This window comes from Boeremia exigua (assembly GCF_020726555.1).
Source record: "Boeremia exigua strain MPI-SDFR-AT-0100 chromosome Unknown C7974scaffold_9, whole genome shotgun sequence".
Classification (NCBI taxonomy): Eukaryota; Fungi; Ascomycota; class Dothideomycetes; order Pleosporales; family Didymellaceae; genus Boeremia; species Boeremia exigua.
Window position 1 is genome coordinate 1145260 of NW_025763526.1, and position 17158 is coordinate 1162417.

Sequence of the window (17158 nt, forward strand, 5' to 3'; positions counted from 1 at the left end):
GTTCAACGCCATGTTCAACGTTTAGAGTGAGGCGCACAGGCACTTGCTGTGTGATGATTACTTTGTGGAGAACGCTGCGCCTTGCAAAGGATGAAGCTTGCTCATTGAGCTGTAGTTGGCATCCATGGCTTGGCATTTGCATTACGCGTTGCTCTGGGCATCTTCATTTGCGAAGTCTATCACGCTTAGCCACGAGCGCCTCAACACGCTGCCATCATCGATGAAACATGGATGCGCCATTCTCAGTATCACACAGATCTTTTGAGAGGAGCTACCTTAGCTTGCTGGAAATGTCCTGACATCTGTCACGCAACCGTTTACAAACCTGCTCACTCGCCCAGAGTTTATTTCTCCGTCCCAGATTCAGCACTATAAGCGTCCTGTAAGGGTCCTAACACCAAACACCCCAATGAACGTTTGATCATTTAGGCTTTGTCTGGAATGGTTGCTGGACGCTTCGTCTTTTCAGAAGTTGGGTCGGCCCGCTATTGCTAAGACGTCAGAGCATTTTAAGGTTCTCAGCGGTGCGGCGGCGCCGTTCGTTCGCGTTACTTGCCACCAGGCTTGGAAGGAGGCAGGAGCGAAGGACCACTGCAAACGGGGATCATCAAGGACATTCGTGTCGCATTCGGGTTCGTTCCGGGTAGGGTATGGCATGCAAGAAATGCTGGGGCTGGACCCAGCCTTGTTGTACTATGTAGTGGAATAAAGTGGGTTTGATTGGCTTTTAGTGCGCTGACGTCCAGTGGCGGAAGCTTTCCCACGTCTCACAGGATCAACCTCAGAAGCGAAGCTTCGCAGTGGGAGAGCAAACCTACCGTTCACTCGGGCCCTGCACCATCATCTTCGCGACCATACTCTGTCCCTTGCCGTCGCTACACTTCACACACTCGCTTCATCGACCAGCCCTAACGCAGATTCATGCACTTGCGTGAAATTCAAGGAACTTACCCGTTGCAAGCACGATCCCCACCCTTTACCTCTTTTGGAGGTCCAACATCTCGTAAAGGGCTGCAAAGGCTGGGCTAGCGCTGGCTCTATCACGTGCGACGCTCGTCGATCCTCAGCGGTGTGGCGACTATCGCGCCGCTGATAATGGAGTGTGTTTCCCGCAAGCGTACCCCTCCTGGTGTGTTTCCCGCAAAGCTTAAGCCTGTGAAAAGGTGCGCACACCGGACCGACTCTAAGTGCCATCAAACAGTCTTGCCCCAGAGTTCCGACGCCGTCGCTTTTGGTCTCCGACTCTCGCGGCTGCTAGAGCCCCCAAGGAATTTCGTGGCGTTGAATGGCGCATCAAGTGGTACCATTCGGCTGGGATCGCACTCCTTTGCTCAGAACTAATGATTACCTTTTCAGCAACTCTAGCAAGTACTACTTGGCATTGTGGATTGAAGAGCATGGACGACGTCGCAAGAGCCAAGCGCAGGGTTTCAAGCCCTGCGCGGGAGCAGCGTCAGGGCTGTCACTACCGGATCAAGTGAGTGAAGAATAGGCCACGGGTCATTCCGAATCATGTACCCCTTGTCCCGTCGTACCTATTGTTACGGTGGCTGAGCAGCACGCACGGATATGTTTTCAGGTTGAGAACGCTGATGACGATAGTTCGAGGGCTTAGACCAGATCCAACTCCGATCCAAACGGCCTGGGTGACTACGGTACCGACTACCGGCGGCATCTGCTTTCGCGTGACGTTTGCGGAGACGCCATGTGGAATCCTTTTGGATTAGCAGGACCAGTCTACCCACCAGACCCTGAACACTTGCGATTCTGACAGCTCACCACGTGCAAATGCCTACCGTCGTGCATGTGCCGGCCGCGTAGGCTTGCAGCCTTTTCTTGGATCCTCCTTCGTCGCAGAATTTCTTGTCGACAATCCAATCAAAACTTGGTAGGGTTGCCGATGCAAACCAATGTTCCATGCACCTACACACGATTCAGCTTGCCATGCCACGAAGAGACGATCATGCAATAAGTCATGCAATAGATCATGCAACAAATCGTGCAATGTCGAGCATATGGCCCGCTTTCAGCGGCAGGAGGCTCGTGGCGCTTCGGGCATGCCGCGTGTGCCCTTTGGAACAGTGCCGCTATGTTTTTGCACTCAATTTGTCTCGGGGCACGTTCTCGTTGGCTTCACGTGTTTGACTTGTTCGCGGGTGGAAAGGCTCCGAGTTGAGGATGTCATCCAATCAGGAGTGAGCGCAAGTTTTCTCCGGTATCGCAAAACACACCTTAGTGGCGTGAAGCCATAGGTTGCAAGGGCACGCTTCGCGTCGAGGACGTTGGGCACCTCTGCCACTACGATCCTTTCCTCTTTGCGCGCGGTTGCTCGTGCGGTTCCCGTTTGATAGATTAGACCGGCCCTCCTTCGGAAGACTAAGCTTTTGGGCTCTGCCGCTCCTGAAGATCTGTGCGAACGTAACGGTCTTGCGCGAATAGTTTTTGTGATTGGCTGCTGCCCGCCTTTCCATGGGTAGAGGGGTTGACATCCGCAACATGATGAGCCCAAGCTGGCAGTGAGGCAGTGCTAAACTATCGTTGCAATAGATGGAAACTCCGCATGGCAAGGCTTGTCATAGACAGAGGTAGATCACCCGATCCTGGTCCATTGAACATGCAAGACACTGAATCGCTAACGTTGTTCGTGGAGGCGTTGCTGGAGCTTGAGTCAGTCCATTGCGACTGAGCATCGCTGTCCGCATGCTACCATAGCTGATGGTCTCCAGCCTAGTTCCAATAAAACCCCGCGGAAATATGCTCGGCAGGATTTTGTGCACGTATCGGTTTGATTGCACGAAGAGGGAGGAACTGAGACATTGCCAACTTTGTCAGTGGTGGAGACTCGAGTCTTGACTGCCGGTGTGTGCCAGCCTTGTCGGGTCTGCGGGTTCCCTGTTGCTGCCACTAGAACTTCCGCTCCTCCCCGCCGCCGCAAGTATCACCGCCGGCTGACTTCGCATTCCATCCCACAAGGAGTTGTGTCTTGGCCAGCGCCCGCTGCGCTTAATCTTGCCGGGCACGGGTCCTTTTCGGCTCCGCCCAGGTGTGCTCAGGTAGCGCGGCCTCCTGGCGGCCCCAGGTTTTGGCAGCCGCAGGGTCTTGGACCTGAGCATAACCTTAGGATTACCAATCGCGCGGGCTTTCCGCCTCGCCCTCGGCGTTCAATGTTGGTGTGCTCGCCGACAAGGCATCGTCTGTGCTTGGATTCCTTGTCGTTGCACGTACAGCATCTACACCCTGTTCTGGCAGTACGGCAGTTGAGACTCCCCGGGGAGCGACGCGGCACGCATCGAGGATCATCAGCCCGCAGCCTGTCGATGCGATGATCCTGTCACCAGCAGATGAAGAATACGAACACGTTGAGTCTATCGCAGTCTTCGTAAGCGACTACCTCAAAACCTGGGCATGTTCGATCTGGACCTGAGGTAATGTCATCACAACATGCTCATGGATCGCTTGCGTCGCTCGCCGCCTTGGTGGTTTCCTTCGACTTGAATTTGGGTTCGCTGGATCCAGATGCCAATGGTCCACAGGTCCGTTCACACATTGTCCCCAGGCATGCTCTCTTGGCCCACTGTCTGGAATGCCGAACGCTCACGCCATGGATGGGTCATGGCTGATAACCACCATTTTCAGGTTGAAACTGTGATGCACAGCCGCCAAGCATGTGCAAGCAGAATCGGGCGTACACAATCTGCGGTGTTCATCTAGGCTTGCTGGGTTGGACCGCGGTTTGGACGCAGAGGCAGAGTACCTAGATGATCTGCCATGTGAGAATCGCCCATGTTCTGGTGTTGGTTGGCAGATTTCTCTCCCCTCGCAACTCACAGCGATGCTCCAGTTCTGTCCATTCTCTCGAACGGCAACGTCATCAGCCATGCGCGCGAGCCTGAGATTGCCATAACATCTGTGTCGCGCTCTGAGGCTAGGATACCAATGGTACGATCATCTCCTGTGTCTCAATCCAGTACAGCCGTGCTTGCGCAAAAATAATGAGAGAGGCGACGATACATGTTGTGGTGTTGCAAGAGTTGGAAAAGTAAATCGAGTGACGACCCACTGTTGCCAGGGCGCGTGCGCACCTGCTTACCTACAGTCATCTGTACCACGACGACGACTCCTCCATGTCTCGAGTTCCCACGCGTCTTGTGCATGTTCGCGCATCTCGTTTCTTTTCATGACATCGCTCTGTCTCAGCCATCTTTCAAATATACGCTGGCTGCTAGGACGAGCCTGCAGACAGATCGCTATCGTGGCGTGTTTCGAGGGACCAAGACTGCGGTGTTTCGCCCATCGATCCAAACTGGCAAGGGCGATTTGAAAAGACATACGCCAGGCGTCGGCCACGAGATGAGTGCGCATGCTGAGGTTGCGATGGTGTTAGCACACGACATTGTGATACACCTGTCAGCCGTCGTGCAGACGCCAATCAACGCTACGGTCGACAACAGGGTGTTCACGCCGGTCCACACCCATAGACAGCCCAAACAAAACATGTTTTGGCCTCGAAAAGATGTTATCAGAAAATGAAGGGAACTCGAGAGGATCTTCGTCCAGTGTTGGCAGCGATGCCTACTTCTGTACGCCCCTTGCGTAAGATTATGTCGCTTACCTGCACGCCCTTCCGCCATAATGTATGCGACTCCATCGTGCAACTTCTGGTAGAAAAGCATTGCGCTATCTATCGAGCCCCGGCGCCATGTATACCTTTTCCTGGGGCTGTCTCATGTCTTAGAGCCTTGGGCGACAGCGGGTATGTCCGGCACGTCACACGCATTGGTGGCAGTCCTGGACAAGCAGAGCCACGCCGCTGAAGGATCACTGTGCATCACCCTCCACTAGGACAAGTACATATGAGAGGCTATATCTTTGAAAGCTCTGTGAGCCCCTCCTTACGTTCTACTCACTATATGTGATCAACAAGCAGGCTGCACCAACACGCATTATCTCCACAAGTCTTTCTTCACATCCTCAGCCTCGACTCAATCATCAAGATGGCGCTTCCCCTTCTCAAACTCCCGCCTGAGATTCTTCTCCAAATACTCTCTAACCTATCCATCAAGCCCCTCCTACGATTCGCGCAGACCTCACATTACGCCCGCATTCTAGCTCACACAAACTTCCGAGCACTCTCTCTCACAGTGTGCCCGTCCCACCGGACCTCGTGGCACTCCAAACTCTTCTTCGCCCCGCACAAGCCAGCGCACAGTCTGCACGCGGCGATACAAATTCCACACGCCTGGGACTTCGACTACCCCACGCTCCTCACCTTCCACAACAAGATCACCGCCAGCATTGTGAGCCGCTACGCCTCCACACTGCGTACCCTCGAGCTCACGCTATGGACCCTCTCTCCAACCATCGCCCAAGCCCTCACCACGCTCCCCGCCCTCAGAGACCTGAGCATCCGCCTAGAGACCACGCACGCCATGTCCCGAATCTATACCAGCCTGCAGCGCAGAGACGAGTGTGCGGCGTGGACACTCCTCGCGTCTAACCCCTCTTGGACGCACGTACTGCGCACTTTGCGGATCGAGGGCGCTGAAATCGGCGCGGCGCAGCTGGGAGGGCTTATTGAGGGCGCCATGCGGCTGCGCGACTTGAGTCTGAGCAGCTGCGGGATGCTGACTGGATCGATCTGGGGCTGCGCGGGGCTGCGACGGCTACAGCAGCTGCGTGTAACGGATTGTGCGAATGTCCATGTCGATGCGACGGCGGTGGGGGGTAATAAGCAAATTACACAGACTGCAGGTACGTCGACTTATCACTCCATGCTGGTGCGAGCTGCCGAGAGCGATCTTCGGTGCAGCGTTGCACAGCGATGTGTGGACTGCGCTAATCTGGGTTGTGCTACGCAGGCGCTGGATCTGCACGGGTGTAATGGCTTGGATGGCGAGGTTTTGGAACAGTGGAACAGGGATGTGTGGCGTGTGCCAGTGTTTGTGGCACCGCGGCCGCGTGGCTTGATGAAGGAGAACTTGCTTATTGAAGTCGATCCCGACTACATGAACGAGACTGTTTGATCTACCTAACTACTAATCATTTTTTTGTATGTCGTATTTGAAAGTCGTTCACATGCCCTTGGTACAGCCAAGGTACCTCACATAATGCTGACGCGCCCAAAGGTCGTGTATTTCGTGTTCGCAAGTTGTCCATCCATCCTTCGTACGGAGAAGGTTTCACAAGTCCCTCACAAGTAACCGCCCATCATCTCCACATCCTCGTTACCCATGTGCTGGACTGGGCCACCAAAACCGTTCATGCGCATAGCCTGGTTGTTGACGGTGCTCTCCACGATGTGTCGGACGTCGCGACTAGCAATGCTCCTCAGGTAGCGAGTGTACTCGGAGACACGCTGAGCTTTGACCTGCCACTCACGAGCGTACTGCATCTGTTGCTGCTGCTGAATCTGCTCCCTCCTCAACTGCTCCTGTGATCGCTGGTAGACCGTCTCGGCCATCATGACCCTGCCGCCGGCCATGTGTGTGTCTTCGATGGTCTTCTTGACTTCCTTCTTGGGCTTCATCTCATACTTGGGCTCGGGGATCATCTTCTCTGTCTTCGCAAGCTCGCTATCCTCCCGGTTCTTCTCTGCGTCTTCCTTCTCGACCTTCAACATGATGCGATACTTCTCCTCCAGCCATGCAGCGACCATGCATGGCGCCCATCCGCTGACCCAGGCCAAGCCCTGGATGTTATCGTACTCAGCCGGGTCGTGAAGATCGTTGAGAAGCTCCTCGGCGTCAGTGCGTGTGATCTCGTCTTTGCGAACTTGGGTAATGATCTCCTGGTGCAGATATCCGACGCGCAGGCGACGGACAGCACAGTCGATGGCCTTGACGAATGCAGCCTCGTTGAGTGCGTCCCAGTACTGCGCAAGGCTGACGTACAGGTCGGCGATGCTTGGGCCATCCAGGTGGATGTGGTCAGTGAAGGTGCTGAAGGCGCTGCCGAGACGGGCGTTCAAGATCTGGTGGATATCTTGCATGCGTGCGAGGACGGCATAGTACAGATCTTCGAAATCTTCCAGTGGGCGGTGGGTGGCATCGACGGTGGTGCGTTGGCCGAGAGTAGCCTTGATGCGTGCATCTTCGTTGGCGTGGGACTGCATGGGGCTTGGGGTAAGGTGGCCGTCATGAAGGCGAGAGTAAAGCGTGTCCAGACTGGGACTGTAGGGGTCATTGTTGGCACGACCGAAGAGAGTGGTCTGCTCATCGAGGGACACCAAGTATCCGCTGATCTCGAGAAGAACGTTGATGATGTAGTCAGATGGGTAGAGGTTGGTTGAAGCTTCAACGGCAGCCTGGGTGGCAGCTGCACTGAACGGAGGCAGCAGAGCCAGCTTCTCGGAGCTGGGCATCTTGCAGAATGTAGGAGTTTGGGTGCTTGATGGTAAAGATTGCTCAAAGCGAAGCTGCAATTGTGCTCGGGTTAAGCCAAACGAGAAGGTGGGAGGAAGGTAGAGAGCAAGCTGGTGTAACGAGGCGGGGCGAGCGAGGCTTTATCTTCAGGCAGTCGCAATCGAGGAGGCTGGAAGACAGTGAGTGTTCAAGTGAAGAGAAGTAGGTGAAAGCGATATCAGGCAAACGATAGGCTGGAGGCTGGTTCTTTGATCCCAAAAGGGTCCGAGCAACATGGGTGCGTCACACCTGAGGATGATGATGTGTTCGTACTATTGTCTTAGCCAATGCGTATTGTCCATTGCTAGCGTACGCTTGGAGTGATGTTGGTGGTGATGTAAAAGGTGGTTGTGACATCTGACCTCAACAAATGCCCAGCCTCCACGCTTCACCTCACCACATTCTGGCCGCTCAAGGCAGCTGTTGAAAACTTTTATGAACGATGAATTGAGAGATTATTATCTGCCCCTCTATTACAGCATGTGGTTGCGTCTATGGCCCTCAAGCACGACCGGCCGTCAAGCTTCTAATCGCTGCCTTTCCGTCGAATTCCCTCAACCGGCGCGGCAGCTCATCACGCAGCCAGTCCTTTCCCACGAAGACGCCCACGAACGCACCGGCTGTCAGTAATCTGAGCAACCATTTCCTCGTCCTCCCGGGCTCCACGACCTTCGACGCCCCATCTCTGAACACAAAGTCTTGCTTTCTCCAGAACACACTGCGGAACCAGTACATGAACTGCCAATCAGGGTACATCATGTTGTTGAGTCCAGTTTTGGGATCGATAGCCCAATTTGTGCATCCGCTCGACCATACGAGCTTCTTGGCTTCGCGCTGCGTCCACTCAAAGTCTTGCATCGCGGCCTCGGGGCGGACTTCGATAGTGGCAGGAGCTGGTCCGGGGAGGATGGAGGGGATGAGAGACTGGGATTGATATGAGGGTAGCGACTTCAGGATAGGCTCTAGTAGGCGCAGAGTGAAGTTGATCTGGCACTCGACGGTGTAGATGACGCTGAGGTGGCCAGTGACAGTGTTAGGCCCCATGAGGACGAAGAAGTTGGGGAAGTTGGGGACCACAGTGCCGAAGTAGGCTTGCGCAACACCTTGGGTTTTAGATTCCCACTGTGTATGCGGTTAGGATGTTTGCTAGCTACCAATGGAACTTGCTCACTCACATAGTCGTTTAGCTGCAGTCCGTCTCTTCCAGCGATCTCCATCGGGCAAAGCATTTGCTGTGTCGCAAACCCAGTCGCCAGTACAATCGCATCAGCATGAATCTCGCGCCCCGATTTAGTGAGAACTCCATCTTCTGTAATTCTTTGGACTGGGTCATCTGGGATCAGGTCGATGTTGTCCCTCCACAAACACTTCAGGTACTCTGTGTCCAGTACCTTCCTCTTGCATCCAATTTCGCTCTTGGGGATGAGCGCATCCCAATACTTCTTTGGCGCAGTGCGCTTCACATACGCTTCGTTCTCCTTCGCCAATCCTGAGCGAATTGCAGCTCCGCTATCGATCGGAAAACCAGACCAATCGGCTTCCATGTCGTAGTAGTGCTTAGCACGGTACAGGCGCATCGCCAACGGGACGTAGCGCATGACAGCTCTGAAAGTGGGTGAGTAGTAGGGGTTCTCACGTTCGGAGAGGTACTGTGCTTGTCGGGCGAATTGTGTAAGCTTGCGGACAGGAGACTTGTCACCAACTTCGCCGGCCATAATGGGGACGAATTGAGTAGCTGAGCAGCCATTACCTAGATGTGTCAGTTCGCTAAGTCCTCCAACGAATCCTGTCTCGCCGCAAGGGAAGACATAGAGGACATACCCAAGACAACAACATCTTTTCCACTCCAATCGAAGCTGTGATCCCACTTGGCTGAGTGGAACATCTTCCCTTTGAATGTCTCTTTACCCTCAAGATCACACTCCTTCGGTACGCTCAAGCTCCCCACGCCACTGACTAAGACCTTTGCCCGCCTGACACTTCTCTCCTTAGTCTTAAGATCCAGCACATTGACCACCCAAACCTTCTCCTGCTCATCCCACGCCGCCTTCTCCACAATCGAATGGAACCTCACTCTTTCCGTGACACGATACTGATCGCTTACGTCTCTGAAGTACCGCTGAATCTCCTCGCGCATCGAATACTTGCGGCTCCAGTCCGGGTTCAGCGCGAAACTATACGAGTAGAAGTGGCTCGCAACGTCGCAGCCACAGCCAGGGTACGTGTTCTGCAACCACGTGCCGCCCACATCGTCACTCTTCTCGATGAGTTCGAAGTCGCGGACGCCGTATTGCCGGATCATTTGCACGGCGAGCCCGAGCCCGGACATGCCGGCGCCGATGATGAGGACTTCGGTGTCGAACGACATGTTGATTTCTGTTTGTTTGGGATATGCGAGATGTGCAGCAGATCCTCGGGCAGAAATCAGAAGCGATGGCGAGTAACCGTGGGGGAAGATGGGGCAGGCGCGAAGTCGAGATGCAAGGGAGTCTCGATACTTGTACTCTACCTGGTTCTGGAGCTATGCACAAGCAGTGGATCCCCGTTCGATGCGACCAAGACCCGTCTAGTCACGCAGGAGACGTGTTGGTGCGGGCAAGCTCAATTGATGTCGTAGAGCTATGGGAAAGGACCAATGAACGACTCACGGACGTCTGTCACCCGGGAGCTCATGTGGGGTCCCCACACAATTACACGCGTGTAGCTCGTCTCGATCCGGGTCTGCATTGGGTAACCCGATGCATTGACAAGGTCGTGGTCGTCAAACCCCATTCCCAGAAGGCAGGTTGCCAAACTTTGTACCTAAGCCCGGAGCAAAGGAAATATGTAGACAAGGAGCTTGATCGAGGTTCGGCTTCCAGCACTGTGAACACGTGACTCAAGGATTGGGTATATTGCAGATTTAACCAAGCACACCCTATGTACAGTACAAAATAGTGCAGACATTACCTTCGTGATATCCATTCGCGTTCCATATGTACGTCCAGATCTACTGCCCGAGACCTTGCTTAATGGCTACAAATACACCCACGGTGAGCAGCATTGCATTGAATGCCGCCATCATGTAGAACGGGCTTCCTGGCCCCGCACTGTCAAATAATGCACCTCCCGCTTTTGTGAGCAGCAAAATACCAAATCCGCCAAGCAAGCTGTATGTGCCAGCTATCGTGCCCTTCATGTCGTTGTATGACGTGGACTCTGGGGGCGAGACGGGCCTGCGGATACTGTAGCTCTGCTCCTGTGGCAGCAAAGGCTCTTCTTCGTGGACGGGTGTAATGGGCTCGCTCGTAGGCGGTGTCGCGCCTGCGGAAGGATGATAGCTTGCATTGGAGTCCAATTCTGACTCATTCATGCTGGGCTCGTCATTGTTGATACCACGACCGAGCAGGGCCAGAGAACAAACGATAGCACCAATCTGACTAATGCCGAGAAGTGCGACAATAATGAAGACAGCGCCTGTTCCATCCTCGCTCTTGTAGTCGGGACTGACGAGAGATCCAAACATGACGTAGCCTGCAATGCCCGATGCAGCTGCGAGAAGCAGAGGGATGTTGTATTTTGGGTATTTACCTGAAAGATAGCCGAAGACCGGGGCGCACATGAGAGCGATAAGTTGGCTTATGCCGGTCAACATAGCGGCCAGCTTGTAGGCCTGTGGGCAGGCATGCTTGATGTCGGAAGGATTCGAGGGGTCGACTACGCATTCGCCGGTCTGGAGGAAGTAGTGGTTTGTGAAGAGTGGAATGAAGAGCGAGATGGCGACCGACGACGCACGTGCAACAAAACCGCCCACGTAGCCCAGGCCTATCAGAGGGGACTTGTATCCCAGGCGAATGCTCTCGAGGAAGGTGAACGGGTACGAAAGGATCAGGTTGCGCGCACGCTCCGTGCTCTTCTGCCCATCATTGGTAGTGAGTCGTCGCCACCCCTTCTCGTCCTCACCAGGCAATTGACGCAGGCCGAAGAAGCAGCCAATGGCTACAAGGATTGCAATTGTGCCCACAATGTAAAAGGCGGCCGCGACGGCAGCAGCGGGGCTCTCTCCAGCCTGCTGGAAGCGCGTAGGCAGGGGCAGGAAGACGAGCAGAGCTACCAGCGCGCCACAGCCTGTGAACATGCCGACCAATCCTGCGAGCTGAGACGTAGTCGCGCCTGTACCCTTTGTCGCGGCACCACCGCCTGGTTCTTGTGAGCTCGAGCGGAAGCGGTCGGGTGTGATAGTAAGTTCGGAGGAAATGGATGCGGCGACAGCATGGCGGCTGCCGTTGACGACGCGCCTCAGCGTTGGGCTCCTCGGGTCCGGCTTGACCTCTTTGACAACCGTCATGGTCGGCAGTATCGCAGTGACCATAGTCGCACTGACATTGTCAGCTCATGCTCCCGCCGTGCGCCGCAGGAAGACTCACGTCGCGCTGCCTCCCAGACTAAACAGCACCCGCGCCAAAAGCAATTCTGGATAGACGTTCCTGGCCTGGACCAGCACCCACAGGCTCACGCCCACAACCACGTATCCCGTAACAGCAACAGCTCGCACGCCAATTCTGTCGCTCAGCAGGCCCCAAACTGGACACGCGACCAGCGCGACCAGCTCATCCACGAATCCCAGCGTGCCGACCGCGCCGCCGACATTCTTGCTCTGCCCGATGCGCTGCGTGATAACGAAGCTGATGCTGCTGTTCAGGAACACGAGAAAGGCGATGCTAAAGAGCGCGACGCCGAAGAGGTACGACGCAATTTGCGTGCGCGTGGCCGTGAAGGCTAGGCCGAGCATGGTTGCGAAAAGCTCGGTGGAGCTGGACCGTTATCGAGGGAGCATTGAGCTGTGCAGTGAAACAGCGCGCTGGCGTGAGATGGGTTGGATCGGGCTGCCCTTGATCACCATGGACGTCATTTAGGCACGCGCTAGCCACATTGCAACCACGCCCTAAACGAGCATGCAGGAAATTAATTCGCCCGTGGCAGATTCTGTGCTACCTTTGCTTGCTTGTTTATGTCGATCACCAGGTTTGCAAGTTCACAAATGGAGTGGAGTTCATGTTGACGATAATTTCATTGATAAAGTCCATACATTCAAGTGCTGCCAGCAGCCCATAACAATCAAAATCAAGGGCGGTTCGACTTTCGCGAAAAGGAACCCGGCCATGAGCCACCCTTGCCAATGCTGATCAAACGCCTGGTAATATCCTAGAGCCGGGCACTACAGCCCATGATTTCCTCCCAAGTAGGCTGTGAAGCCTGTGTGCGTTTCAATCTAATAAAGACAACCATAACACCATCCTACGCTATGCTAAAGTAAACGACGAGTCGACGGAGCCAACGTCTAGTTGTATCCGTCTCTCCCTGCTAAGACCATGGTCGTCGTTACAGGGAGTCTTGACAGGCCGCTAAGGGTAGTAGCCAGCGTTTGTAGCCGAGGACGACGTGTTTGTGTCGTACGTCTGGCCCGTGGGCTTGTGGACGATGACAACCGTCTGGGGTCGACCTCCGTAGCTACGGGAAGTGTGGGCAGACTGCGCGTAGTTGCTAGGCGCCATTGCTGCTCTATGTTAGACTCACATCATGGCGCGGGAAGGTAGACTGGTGACATACTGATGGACTGTCTTGGGGCTGCCTTGGCCTGGGATCCGCGAGAAGACATGGTTGATTGGTATTGAGAGGTTCGAAGGCGCTCAGAAACAGGGTTGGTTTGTTGGGCTGGTGTCGGTTGAGACAGAATCGTAGACTTATTAAGGTCTGTGATGGTGATGAGTGGTCTTGGAGTAGTGATAAGATGCTGTTGGTGAATAGTAGCTACGAGTAACGGTCCATAAGAATTTATAACTACAGGCAGACACCTGACTAGTGAGGCCGTTCGTTGCTGGGAACGTATGTGATCGTTCGTCACCGGCTCTGCCCGAGTCCTCCATGTCTGCCTGAATGCGCAGTCAAATCAACAATTGCTTTCGAAGCTTGCGAACCACGTCGCGTGGCAGTGTATGGCTGCCAAGTGGGTATTCCTCAGGGGAAAAAAGGGCGGAGCGAGCGCTAGGCACATTCGCAAGCCTGTAGCAGGTGAATATCCGGAGAATTGTGGGAAGACTCATCGCTATCGTTCGATGCACTCGAAGCGTCTACAGCGAAGGTGTGAATCAGTCAGAGCAGACGCTATCATGACTGAATTGCTGCAAGGTACGCAGGCTAGAAGTGACTCATCCTGGCTTGTGCAACCAGTGGCAAAGAGTGTCCCATTGAGTGGTGCCGAGGCCAGGCTGAAGCGTGCAAGCCCAGCAGTTGATAATGAAGGTGTCGAATCTAGTGACCGGCTAGCGTGGCGGTGCCTAATTTCAGGTGAACATTGAGGATCATTTCTCGCCGAATCGCACAAACAAGGAGACCGCGTGAAAAAGCAGGAGGACGGAAGGAGGACTGGGGCGAATTCAGAAATCGGCGGATGGAGAGGCGGTGTTGTAGACGGCAGACGGTGAAGAGAGGATGGCAGTGCGGGGTCAGGGATTAGCTGCGCCTTGTTAGGCGCTCTCGAGGCATTCCTTCGACTTGTACACACATGCTGGCGCCGTAATAGCACTCGTAATCTGTGTCAATGAGATTGAATTGCGCAAATCCTGAGTTTGTTGATGCATACGTGATTGTGGCTCAAAGCTCCGCACCTGCCCAGCTGTCAAACGTGCCCCCGCGTTTTCCCTGCCCAAGCTTCCCCGCTTGTCGACACCTTCGCAGATAGGATCTCTACACAACAGACAACCTCGCTTTGACAGCGTTGCAAAGACACGCACACAGTAGCTTCAGACTACCCCGTTGGATAGTGATCCTCCGTTGACGGCTTCTCCCTCAATCTTTCGTTCTCTCCGCATCCTGTACATTCCAATGCTGGGGTCCACGCCCTTGAATCCGTACTGAGGGTACAGCTTCTGCGCTGCTGGCTCTGCCACCAAGCTCACGTATGCTTGAGGGGCATGCGCATCTACATAGTCGACCAGTGCTTGCATGATGCGTTTCCCCAGTCCGCGCCGTTGGTGGTCTGGATGCACCGCAACATCGCAAAGTATGAGGAAGAGCGACTTGTCTCCCACCAAGCGACCCATGGCGACAGGAACCTGACTGGGACTGGGTGTTGATTCGTCTAGCAAGTCCTTGGTCTCATATGCCAGGATGCAAACGAAGGAATTCTCCAGCGCTTTTGGTACAGCTTCCAGGGGCGGAGGTGTCATGCCGGCCAGTTTCCGCAGGTCGTGATATACTTGAGGCGTCGGCAGCCCTTCGATCACGGTATATTCGTTGCTTGGCACCATTCTGAGAGCCTGCTTGATAATGTGAAATGTTTTTAGGACCGTTGGTGATTGATGTGGTGTTGTACGACCTCAATGCTCACGATACAGTGTCAGCAGCCTCGGACTGCACGCGGAATCATCGCATGTACTCGGAATACTCCACGAGCCGCGCTTGACACAGGACATTGCCGCATAACCAGATTGACATCGACAGAATATTTCGAATTCCGCAGCCAGAGCATAGTGCGATATAAGGGATGCTGTAAGATACCATCCATCTTGTCCTTCTAAATGCCTTTGTTGATGTTGTCGTCGCTACTCTGCCTCTTTTGTGCAGTCCCGCTACGAACCTGCACATGACTTGTGTGTCACAAACTGCCTGGCTTGCAACTGACCTATGTTTCAGTAGCCTGACCGCAACAGCCTGACCGGAAACATTGTCACTAACAAACTACACGGGAGCAGGTCCAGCATTGTACGCCATCATGCCAGCCACCGCCTACCCTTTCCGCCTTCAGCCCCCAATACACATCGACCGCCGCTGCCCAGAGTTGCCAACTTACCACATCTGGCTTCTTTACGAAGTCGCAAGCAAAAGCCATGGAATCACGTGGCAGAGCAAGAGGCTGTGCCCAAGTGGACGAGAGTCTCGAGGACGCCAGAAACACCAAAAGCCGCTGTCTATGCAGACTGTGTCTTGTTGTGATCCTGGCAATAGTCACTGCGCCCTACCGCCGAACCTTCAAACTATACACATGGAGACCACTGCAGGAGATGCGTGCAGCACGAGGCGATCGCAGCGTTCTTGTCCCTTTGATACGACAATGGAAAGTAGAGAAGTATGAGGAGCTGCGATCAGTACAGGTATCTGTAAGTCAGTCCATCGTAAGTCTAGAAACTTGCTGATTATCGAAGGCCAGTTTCTGCGCAGGAGCTGCCTTGGCCGGCATGCCATGGTCCAAAACCTCAGACGCTCTCTGGATCGCGAACTCCCTTTTCGTCAGCTGTCTTCTCTGCTCTATCTGGGCCATCATCTCTTCGATCCAGACAAAGTCTATCCTGGACGACTTGCCCGCCAAAGAGGATCTGGATTCTAACCTCGCAGATCCTGAAGTGGTTCGCATGCAACACACCATCTTACGGTACAGACGCACTCCTGCTTTCCAGCACTGGGTGATGTTGTTCATCTGGCAATTCCCATCGATGACCATGGCTTACTCATGGGTCACTTTTCTCTCAGCTCTAACTGTCCACGTGTGCGATCCTTTCATCAGGCGCTCACCTTGGTCGGGTAAAAACAAGGTACGTAGAGAATCAATTACATTTGGATTCAACAATAACAAGATGTAGACAGCTATAGTATATTTGGTAGTTGGTCTTCTCGGCCTGGCCACGTACGTCTTTACGGCCATCTTCGTGTACATCAGCGAGAAGGACCTTGAGCATTACGTTTCAGACACTAAAAAGAAAGATACGGGCGCCATATCACTTCCGGATTCTTCTTGCATCGTTAGAACGCCTGGTAGCAGAGAAGATGGCGTTTCGTTCGAGACGTTTCGCAAGGATGGCTTCAACGAAGTCGATCTCGAACGCCAGGCCACAACAGGGAATACAACGATACCGGAAAGGCTCGACCACAAAGACAGAAAGAAACCTAGGTTAACCCTATTTAACTGAGACATCTCAGGTGAGGATGTTCATCATCTGTCTCGCACTGCAGGGCTAGGAATCTTCAAGCTGCACTCTCATCCCGTTTAGTGCGGCCAGTCTTGGAGATGCATGTAATCCTAGCAAATATCCCCCGTCAGCACAACTGACCAGTCCACTAAGGACGACACTACTAAAATATTCAGTTCCTACCAAGAGTAATGATACATCGATTTATTGTCAGTACGGACGCTGCCGAGCGACGTACTGTACCCCTTATCCTGGTGTCGACCCTCGGTGATTCCGAAGCGCACGTATGAACAACCCTGTATAAAACGAATATCAACCTGATGTCTGAACACCAACCAAGAATTTGCTGTGGCTGCGATCTACGGTGCATCACTAGCGTTCACCTATCATGTTCGCAATGGATCCCTGTCACACACCCGCCAAGACCCACGAGCTCCAAACACGAATAAGCATTGGTGCCACCCCCTCTGTGGAACACCTGCTCGACCAATATGCTACCTGTCACTTATGCGGGACGAACCTGGACTGCATGTGAGCTCGCGCTTCCATATCACAAGCCAGTGCAGAGCTTGACAGCACACGGACTTCAGACCTCACAGGATCTTGTAAGGAGGAAGGGGCAATCTACCATGTCCGATAGACCACACACTAATTTCCACGTACAAGCAAATAAGACTGCACACTGGTTGATCAGTAGGGATGCCAACGTGCTTTCCTGTCAGACATGGTGTGGATGCGAAAGGGAAGGAGCGTAATGACTGAACTAGCACGCTGTCTATAAAACCGCATGGGTTCTGCGAAACGCCCGCTGCT

The 17158-nt window shown here is 54.0% G+C and overlaps 5 protein-coding genes across 5 annotated transcripts; 2 read left to right on the forward strand and 3 right to left on the reverse strand.

Annotated features, from left to right (window-relative positions):
• The first annotated feature begins 4762 nt into the window (after positions 1–4762).
• Positions 4763–6085, forward strand: C7974DRAFT_231608 (uncharacterized protein). The gene has a single exon (XM_046137382.1). It carries the CDS (start codon positions 4995–4997, stop codon positions 6021–6023), a length of 1029 nt encoding a protein of 342 aa, XP_045994812.1. The 5' UTR covers positions 4763–4994; the 3' UTR covers positions 6024–6085.
• A 40-nt stretch (positions 6086–6125) lies between these two features.
• C7974DRAFT_474091 (uncharacterized protein) lies at positions 6126–7411 on the reverse strand. The gene has a single exon (XM_046146588.1). The coding sequence runs from the start codon at positions 7358–7360 to the stop codon at positions 6191–6193; it is 1170 nt and encodes a 389-aa protein (XP_045994813.1). The 5' UTR covers positions 7361–7411; the 3' UTR covers positions 6126–6190.
• Positions 7412–7843: 432 nt separating this feature from the next.
• C7974DRAFT_340603 (uncharacterized protein) lies at positions 7844–12257 on the reverse strand. The gene is made up of 6 exons (XM_046139258.1): positions 11807–12257; positions 10404–11758; positions 10168–10317; positions 9222–9905; positions 8576–9150; positions 7844–8522 (listed from the first exon to the last, which is right to left on the reverse strand). The coding sequence occupies exons 1-6, from the start codon at positions 12169–12171 to the stop codon at positions 7902–7904; spliced, it is 3750 nt and encodes a 1249-aa protein (XP_045994814.1). The 5' UTR covers positions 12172–12257; the 3' UTR covers positions 7844–7901.
• A 1703-nt stretch (positions 12258–13960) lies between these two features.
• On the reverse strand, positions 13961–15050 carry C7974DRAFT_231824 (acyl-CoA N-acyltransferase). Its single transcript, XM_046137385.1, has one exon. The coding sequence runs from the start codon at positions 14687–14689 to the stop codon at positions 14183–14185; it is 507 nt and encodes a 168-aa protein (XP_045994815.1). The 5' UTR covers positions 14690–15050; the 3' UTR covers positions 13961–14182.
• A 218-nt stretch (positions 15051–15268) lies between these two features.
• C7974DRAFT_378407 (uncharacterized protein) lies at positions 15269–16345 on the forward strand (the record flags this gene model as incomplete). The annotated part of the gene is made up of 3 exons (XM_046140408.1): positions 15269–15538; positions 15584–15970; positions 16019–16345. 3 exons carry the CDS (start codon positions 15269–15271, stop codon positions 16343–16345), a joined length of 984 nt encoding a protein of 327 aa, XP_045994816.1.
• Positions 16346–17158: the final 813 nt, after the last annotated feature.